General features: G+C 56.6%; 1 protein-coding gene across 4 annotated transcripts in view; it reads left to right on the top strand.

The window, feature by feature from the left end:
• RFX2 (regulatory factor X2) overlaps positions 1-6,100 on the top strand; it is a 61,555-nt gene extending 55,455 nt beyond the window's left edge. For 3 of the 4 annotated variants that reach the window (XM_074565573.1, XM_074565572.1, XM_074565575.1), the window contains 5 exons: positions 449-598; positions 991-1,199; positions 1,537-1,690; positions 4,184-4,226; positions 4,381-6,100. In XM_074565573.1, the coding sequence (XP_074421674.1) occupies positions 449-598; positions 991-1,199; positions 1,537-1,690; positions 4,184-4,226; positions 4,381-4,490 (666 nt within the window). In that variant the 3' untranslated portion in view covers positions 4,491-6,100. The remainder of the gene's footprint in view (positions 1-448; positions 599-990; positions 1,200-1,536; positions 1,691-4,183; positions 4,227-4,380) is intronic. The other variant, XM_074565574.1, reaches the window with a different exon arrangement.
• Positions 6,101-9,310: the final 3,210 nt, after the last annotated feature.

Genomic DNA, 9,310 nt, shown 5'->3' on the forward strand with positions numbered 1-9,310 from the left:
GCTGATGCTGCTCTGTCCATTGAGCCATTCCTAGGTCCCGAGATTGTGGATAAAGCTTTCTAAGAAAATCTTTGCACTGGGATGAAGCTGGCCTACTACTAGAAAGTAGAGGGCACCTCAGGGACTGAGGGGCATTGCAGAGATTGAACCTCAGGCTCCCTCTCCTAAAGCCGTGGATTCTTGCAGCCTGTTCTCACCTTGCTGGTCTCTGCCGGAGGCAGAGTGTGAAAACCTGTTAGTTTAAAGAAAAGAAATGCAGAGGCTGGTTTGCAAGGTGCAATAGACGCTGCAGAAGTGCTGCTCGTGTATGCTTTGGAGGGCGGCGTGGGTGGGACTGCGCCGGCAACCCCAGCTGATGTGCGGTGTGTGCTTGAGCTCAGCATCGAGGAGAGTTTGCCTCCAAGCCCCGCGGCCTCCCGCTCGCGGTGCCCTGCGTGCTGTCTTACAGGTCGGGGTAGTGAGTGCCTTTGCGCAGACGTTACGGAGATACACGTCCCTGAACCACCTGGCTCAGGCCGCCCGGGCCGTGCTGCAGAACACTTCCCAGATCAACCAGATGCTCAGCGATCTCAATCGGGTCGACTTTGCCAACGTGCAGGTAACTTACGGTAGCTTTTCCTAGGTCGTGTTGTCTAGAACTGGGACTCTCTAATGAGGTTGTCCCCTGGTAACCAGCACCTTATTTCCAACACTAAGGAGCAATTAAATGAACAATATTTAATGGGTTCGGTGTTACTTTTCCAGGTAAGTGTGCCATCTCACTGTGAATAGTGGAGAAGGTAGTAAGGAACTTCTGTAATAGGTTCCTTACCAACAATTAATCGGTTCTAACAATAATATTGTACTGTGGTCTGGACAGATGGGAGGAGACGTGGTTCAAAGCTGGTTTGGAGCCCTTGTCTACTAGAAATGAAGTTGAATTCCTGGGTTGGGATGCACCAGCCATGCAGGCTTGGCATAAGTAACCGTCAAACCCTTCTTGCCGAGCAGGAGCAAGCCTCATGGGTGTGCCAGTGCGAGGAAGGCATGGTACAGAAGCTGGAGCAGGATTTCAAGCTCACCCTGCAGCAGCAGAGTTCTCTGGACCAGTGGGCTAGTTGGCTGGATAACGTTGTCACGCAAGTCCTGAAGCATCACGAGGGCAGTCCCAGCTTCCCCAAGGCAGCCAGGCAGTTCCTGTTGAAATGGTCTTTCTATAGGTACATTTTCTTTCTCGTTTTGGAGATATTTCTGCATCGGGGTTAGGGCGTCTAAATAGCTCCTTGAAAAGCCGAGGCCGAGTTCTTTACTTCCATGCAGCTCTGGTTAACTGTTGCTTTGCCCTGGTACAGAAGGGAGTGTTGTGTCTCCTGTATCCTTTCAGGATGGGGGTAGGATACTCCATCAACTAATTTCTTAATGTGCTTTGATACTCTTGGGTTAGAGGTAGAAACAGAGCACAGTGTCCTACAATACCTTCAGGGTCAAGATTTCACATCGGCCATGGTGCCAACATAAAACATAACCCAAATATTTTGTTTCCGGGCCATTTTCCAGCTCCATGGTGATCCGTGACCTCACCTTGCGCAGTGCTGCCAGCTTTGGTTCCTTCCACCTGATTCGCCTGCTCTACGATGAATACATGTTTTATCTGGTAGAGCATCGTGTTGCCCAGGCAACAGGGGAGACGCCGATTGCCGTAATGGGAGAGGTGAGAATTGTTTATTCCCTAGAAACAAACCCAAACTAAGCGGCGCTTAAAGAGACAGGCTTGGTTCACAAACCGCACTGCGTCCTGGACGTGTTTTTCTAACCATCTTTGACAAAGGATTTACTGAGTTGTTTTGAGCACCTGGCGCAAGGACCCAGCTCCTTGAGCATCCTCCATCCTGGCTCGTGGGTTTTGGGGCAGTCGAGCGTCAGCTGGGCTTTGGGGGCCTGGAGGAGGGAAGAAAAGCATCTCTCCACTTCTCCCCATAACCTGTGGGCACCAACCCTGACTTTGGGGGTCCCACCAGGGCAAAGTCCCATCAAACACAAAAACTAAAGCAAGCGAAAAAAAGTCCAGAACTTGCTTTCCCTGCAACTTTGAGTGATACCGGTCACTGAATTTCTTCAGCCCTCTGCAAGCTCCAGAGTTACATGCTCAGTTTGCCACTCTCTGTATTTGACTTGAAGAAGAGAAGTGATTTTTGACTTGAAGAAGAGAAGTGATGGGTTGTTTGTGGTGGTGGTGGTGGGTTTGGAGGTTTTTTTTAACAAACCAGGCAGCAAATCTGGCACCTGGCTTGCAGGCAGGTCCTGTCCTGCCCAGCTGAAGCCACTTCTAATATTTCACCCTGAATCGCCCAGATTTAAAAGGCCCCCATCGACCTGTGACAGCAAGGTAGAAGCTACTGGTGAATTAAAACTGATCTCATTTGCTCCTTGAAGCTCATAACTGTTTTCTTCCCTCCCTGGAGCTCGTGTGGGGCAGCCAGGGAAATCAACTGCATCCCCTCCCTTCCCATCACGCCCGTGCTGTTGCCCCAAGGCGCTGCGAGTTCCACTATTCCCTGCAAAATTTCTGTCTTTATTAGGAATATGAAAGGCAGAGAGTGGCTTCCAGCAAAACGCAGCTGTGGGAGCCTTTCATCCTTCAGGTTTTGCCTTTCCTTTAAACTCTTGCAATATTTCAGTTCTCCAGGAGGAGGCTGATTCTTCCCAGCAAAAGGGGGTGAATCGTGTCCTTCCATTCCCAGCTCGCCTTGTAACTCCTGCTCTCCTCGGTTCCTTCTGCTGCCCAGCTTCACTTGACTTTTCAGCATTACCGTTAGAGCAATTTAGGGTTTCAAACCTCGTCGTAGAGGGAGAAAATACATCTCCAGAACCCGATATAGCCCCAGCTCTCTGGTTACGCGTGGCACCGTGGCCTTGCCAGCCCAAGCGCTTTCCTGACGGGAATGCAAAGGCTTTGTAGAGGGGTGGGGTGATGCTGGAGTGATGCTGGGGTGATGCTGGAGTGATGCTGGAGCGATGCTGGAGTCCCAGGAGAGGGGAATTAGCTGCCCTACAGGTGCAGAGAGCTGGAGAAAAGGCACCATCCTTTGGAGATAATGTAGGGTGATATTTATCACTTTGGGAAGTCAATTCTGTAAAGGTTGTACTGGCAGTGAGGTGATATAAATAAGGAAGTATTTTTATTTTTTTCTACATTTGTTATAAAAATGATAGATGCAGCTAGAGCTGAAGGGGAAATGAAGGGGATAAGAGCAAAAGCGTTGAACCTAGAAGCAGAGAGGAAGGCAGGGCCAGAAGGTTTGCATGATAACTGCAAGCCTGACGCGGGATTTCCTTCGGTATTTCCGTACGGTTTTGTTTTAGTCGTCGCTGTGGGAAGAACGGCGGCTACGGTAAATGAGACGGAAGAGTCAGTAGCAGCTGAACATACTTCGGTCATACTGAGCAAAATTATCTAATGGCCTGGTATGTCCCTGGCCGGTGGCCCAGCAGCAAAGTGGAGGGTTTAAACGGAGACCTGATAAAATTACAGCCGAGCTCTGGACCTGCTGAAGTCTGTGCCAGATTTACCGTTACTTTAAAGGGTGGCAGGCTTTCAAATAATTCCTGGTGAATCACACAAAACTATTTCAAAAGCCCAAGAAATATCTAGGCTGAATGAATGTTACATTCACAAACCCGAAGATGTAGCAATTTTTGGCCAGATCTGTCATCGCTATAGTACTACGTGAACTGTGTTTAAATGACTACGAGATATAAGCCTGAGAAAAAGCAAAAAAAAAAAATAAAAAAAAAATCCCTAGCTAGATATATAAAAGTATCTTGAGTCCCAGATGATGTGGACACTGCCAAGTTAACGAGGTTGGTTGGCAGCTGGGTCTGGGCACTCAAATCAGTCTAAGAGCAAGTTTTCTGTGACTTGGGAGATGGAAAAATTTCTCCCTTTGTTCCAGAGCTCGATCCTGCCCCGGATTGTTCCGTGTGGTGTTTGCCCAGGGGTTTCAATGCCAGCGGCAGACTTTTCCCCAAAACCTGCGCTTGGTTTTGCTTTCTGCCCTTCGCCGCCGGCCCTGCTGATGCTTGTGGTTTCTCCCAAGCTTAAGCTGCTCCTTAGAATTGCTCGGAACTAGATGCCAAGTTGCAGGTTTGGGCGCCTCGGGTCTCCCCAAGCCTCACTAACCGTGTAACTCCTTTTTTCTTTCAGTTTGGCGACCTCGCATCCCTGTCCCCAGCGCTGCTGGACAAAGGTACCTCCTCTCCCTCCAGGAAAGTCCCACTGGGTCGGGGAGTGAATGGCTGCGGGAGGGGGAACCTCCTGCTGGCTCTTCCCGGAGGAAGAGGAAGGGAAGAAGGACCTCTTCCCTGCCGGTCCCCACTCTGACTGAGACTTGTCCTTTGCAGATGACATCAGTGACCTGGGCAGCGAGGTGGACACGGACTCCCGGAGCGTGGGGGAGCCGCTGGTGAAACGGGAACGCAGCGAGCCCGGCCACTCACTGCAGGAGATCTGAAACGGGGATTGGGCTTTTCTCCAGCTGGACGAAGACATCTGGAGCCAGGTTTGACGGTCGCAAGCCTGAGTCTCCCCGTATCTGCGTTATTAGTGCCTCTTAGTTTCTCTTTACGTTTACTTGTGTTTGAGGACGGGCTGCGGGGGTGAGCCCGGGCGGGCGGTGGGACGGGGCTGGTTTGGCCGCCTGCTTTCCTCCAGCGTGACTGCTGGCTTGAGGGCCGAGGGCCGAAGTCTACTACCGAGCGATGGAAGCCTCCGTGGTCAGCAGCAGATGGGATGTGCCTGTCCTCTCCAGCCTGAGCGTGGCAGGCAAACGGGGCTTTCTCTTTCAGGGAAAGTGGTTTGGGTTTCTTCCCCACTTCTCAGACTTCACTGTGATACAAACTTGAACCAATCAGTGCCCAAGAAGAAGGAAAAATACCTGACCCTTCTCCTCCAGCCTTTCAAGACAAGCTGTCCTGGCTCTGACTTTGCCAAATCATTCGTGCCGGGGAGCGCAGGACAGTTCGTCTCTGTCGTACCCGCCTGGGGAGAGGGCTCCAGGCTGCACATCCATCTGGTCCCGGCAGAGTTGGTGCATGTGTGTGCTCCAGGACTGGTACGTGCACGCTCCGGGACTGCGGGACACGCTCTGGGACTGCAAGACACACGTTCCCACCTGCTCCCGTGTCTCCCCAGCCGGGCATTTCATCGCTGATCCACGAATGCTCCTGGGACACTGTCAGGCCAACTCAAGATACCAAAGGACTCTGAGGAAGCGGCAGCTGGTCGCAAAGCGTGTTCGTTGCCCCCTGCGCTCTGATGCCCACGGGCCATCCCAGGGGCAATCCCGTTGCCCGGGCAATCCCCATCCTCGCCAGGGTACCCAGGCAGAGGGCAACTGGTCCCGTGTCCTGGGTTTTGTAAAATTCTCGCTTGATGTCCTGCTAAAACGTTGAAGGTCGGGTGCAGCTGCCCGTGGGGCTGCGTCCGGAGCACGGGCGAGGGTGTGCGACCGCAGTGCCTTAGGGTGGGCCACCGTGCCCGCTCCCCCGGCTCTGGGCGAGCCGGCGCAGCGCTGCCTGCTGCTCCGAGCCCGATGAAAGAGAAGAGCCCGTCCCGTGTAGCAGCGAGGGGCTCTCCCGGGCCCCGGCTTTGCTCGGCGCTACGGTGCCGTTTCCCCTTGCTCTGTCGCTTTGCCTCCTGCGGCGGCGTGGGGGCGGCTCCCGCAGGGCTGCGCTGGGGGAGCTTCTGCCCCGGGGCGGGGGGTTTATTCTCCTTTTCCGTGTCCTGTGCGTCGGGGCTGACAGGGACGACAGGGCAGAGCTCAGGGGGGAATCTGCCATCAAGCCAAACCGCAAAAACAAAGCCCTGGGGCAAATCTTTTCTGTGAATAAAGGCCGTGTCATAAATAGCTTTTATTATCATTATTATTATTATTATTATTATTGTTATTATTATTATTTCTAATGATACAGTATTTGGTGTGAGCTTTTCCAGGGGCCTTGTGTACATTTGCATCAGAGTATATTCTACCCAAATATATTATTTACTCATTCCAAATGGTACTAAGGTAGCTGTGACACTTTATTGCTAATGGAGAGTAAAAAGAAAGTGCGTGTAGTGGCACATCTTTCCCTCTTACTGTCCCGTGCTGTTGTCTGTCAGGGTGATGTTTGTCTGTAAATGCCTCATATCAAAGTCACAGGAGACAAGTGAGAAAGCTGCATTTGTCTGTAAATAACGACAAGTCAATACTCCCGGGGTCAGAGTCCGCGCTTTGGATCCTGCTGATGCGATAAGATGGTCTAAAAAAAACAACTGAGCAACCAAGTCTTAACCTCCCCTGCTCCCACCGAGCGCCATGGTAACTTCAGCTGGTGCGTTGGCTCTTCTTTGCCCCAACCCAGCCACCTTCTGCTCACCGCGGCCGTGCAAACGAGATGCTCCGGAGCTGTGCAGCGCCGTGCGAGGAGTCTGGATAACCACCTACACCCGATCTGCACAAAATTCCCGGCTAAACCTGAATAGCAATAAACATGTATCCAATGCTCAGGCCTGTACAATAATTGTTGTGGTCCCGCTTCTTCTTTTAATCGCTGAAAGGAGACGTCAGGCACATGCTGCAGCTTTGCAGGGAGATGCGGGAGCTGCGCAGGGCGGTCTAATTAAAGCAATTTTGGCCGAGGACCCGGTGTCTGCGGGGAGGCAGAGTCACCGTGAAGCGGTGGCCGGTTCGTAGGGATAACGTGCCCATTACAGTGGAGTTCACGGAGGGGAGAAGAGGCTGAAAGATCAGGCTGCTGCTAAGCACGGAGCCGCAAGAAGCATATTCTAATTACGCTTCCAGACTAATTGTGGAGGATGGGAGCAGTGAGACGGGGATGTGATGAGGGACCGATCATTCCTGCTGTGACCCCTCGGGAAGGGGGAGGCTTAGCCTCAGCCTCTCTCCCTCCGCGTCCTTCTCTCTCCCTTCACTCTCCCTCTGGATTACGCCCAGTCCCGCGGGGATGGGGGGTCAGGCTGAGCCTCCTCCTTCGGACGCTGGGTCTCGGGGCTGGAAGAAGGGGGTTATTCCCCCCTGGGGAGCTGAGCAGTCCCCCCGGCCCCGAGCACACCGGGCTGGAAGTGGAAAGCAAAGCACAGATTGAAAAACACACGCACACAGAGATTCCGGCTGCGGGGCTCGGCCGATGGGAGCCCAGCGAGGGACGGGGAAGCCGGGCTGCCCGCACCCCCTGCTGCCTACACCCCCTCTGCTGCCCGCACCCCCCACTGCTGCCTGCACCTCCCACTGCTGCCTGCACCTCCCCTGCTGCCTACAACCCCCCACTGCTGCCCGCACCCCCCTGCTGCCTACACCCCCCCTGCTGCCCGCACCCCCCACTGCTGCCTGCACCTCCCACTGCTGCCTGCACCTCCCCTGCTGCCTACAACCCCCCACTGCTGCCCGCACCCCCCTGCTGCCCGCACCCTTCTGCTGCCCGCACCCCCCCCGCTGCCTACACCCCCCCTGCCGCCCGCACCCCCCTGCTGCCTACATCCCCCCGCTGCCTACACCCCCTCCTGCTGCCCGCACCCCCCTGCTGCCCGTATCCCCTGCTGCCTGAACACCCCCCGCTGCCCGCACCCCCCTCCGCTGCCCGCATCCTCCTGCTGCCCGCACCCCCCTCCGCTGCCCGCATCCTCCTGCTGCCCGCACCCCCTCTGCTGCCTGCACCCCCTCGCCTGCCCGCACCCCCTCCTGCCTGCACCCCCCTGCTGCCCGCACCCCTCCTGTTGCCCGCACCCCCCCTGCCGCCCGCACCCCGTCTGCTGCCTACAGCCCCTCCTGCTACCCGCAAACCCCCCTGCTGCCCTCACCCCCTCCTGTTGCCCGCACCCCCCCGGCTGCCCGCCTCCCCGCTGCTGCCCGCCCCCCCCCGCTCCCCCGGGACCGGCGGCACCCGCGGGGGGGCAGAGGGTGGTTCGCAGCAGCAGCATCGACGCGCGCGATTCCAGTTGAGGGAGAAGTTGCGGGGCTGGGAGGGGGGGGGGTGGGGGGGGTGTCAGCCCCGCGGCGTCCCGGCGGGCAGTGGGTCTACCTCCCACCCAAACCCCGGTGAGGTGTGTCCTCGTTGTCACCCGCCACCAAGTGCCACCCCTCTCGGGGACGGCGGCTGTTGCCAGCTCCCCCCCTCCCCGCGCAGCCCTTGGCCCCCTCCCTCCTCCCAGGACTTTCCCACCCGCCATCTCACCCCCCCGCAGCTCCCGACCAGCAGAGAAAGCCGGGAGGTGGCAGAGGAATGACACCAAGTGCGACAACCCCCAGGGAAACCAGGGGAGTGTGACATCCCGGGCGCCGTTTGGCATCGCTGGTCCCTGTGACTCGTCCCAGAAGGTCAGTGGTTCCCAGTGACAGGACGAGGGGCAACGGGCACCAGTTGGAACATAGGAAGTTCCGATCGAATACACGGAAAAACTTCTTTACGGTGAGGGTGACAGAGCCCTGGAACAGGCTCCCAGGGAGGGTGTGGAGTCCCCTTCTCTGGAGACTTTCAAGACCCGCCTGGATGCAGCCCTGAGGGATGTGCTCTGGACAATCCTGCTCTAGCAGGGGAGCGGGACTAGATGATCTCCAGAGGTCCCTTCCAACTCTGAAGTTTCCGTGATTCCGTGATTCTGTGAGCTCCAGCCGGACGGCGCGACACAGCGGGGACCCACCGGCAGCGGCTGTGCCCGGCCGGGGCAGGGGGCTGGGGCAGGGGAGGCCGCAGAGCTGCCGCCGGGGACCAGCCTGCCCGTCCGGGAGCTGCTGCCAGCCTGGTGACAGTTTTGAGAGCTTGGGGTGATGCGTGACCAGCCCTTGGCCGGTCCTTGTCACCGCAGGGCACAGCAACATCAGCTCAACCCCGTGCCCGGACGGAGAGGCTGAGGGGCAGCCGCGTCAGGCCCCCGGCATCCCCCCCTGCAGGCACAGCCCTGGTTCCCGACCGCCTCCGCAGCCCCCTGTGCCCTGGCATCGCCCCCCACCCAGCAGAGCCACCCCCACCTGCCCTGTATCCCCCCCACTGCTGCTCCACCAGCCCTGTCCCCATCTCCACATTGTCCCTCCCGCTGCTGCCCAATGTGGGGCTCAAGTAACGGGGGTGAGTTTCCTCCCAGACCTCCTTCCAGATGCGGGGAAGGCGGTGGACGTTGTCTGTCTGGACTTTGGCAAGGCCTTTGACACCGTCCCCCACAGCATTCTCCTGGAGAAGCTGGGGAATTGTGGCAGAGACAAGTGTACTCTTCGCTGGGTCAAAAACTGGCTGGATGGCCGTGCCCTTGGCGGGCTCTTGGCAGCCGGTCACCAGT

Source organism: Larus michahellis, chromosome 23 (assembly GCF_964199755.1).
Source record: "Larus michahellis chromosome 23, bLarMic1.1, whole genome shotgun sequence".
NCBI classification, from domain to species: domain Eukaryota; kingdom Metazoa; phylum Chordata; class Aves; order Charadriiformes; family Laridae; genus Larus; species Larus michahellis.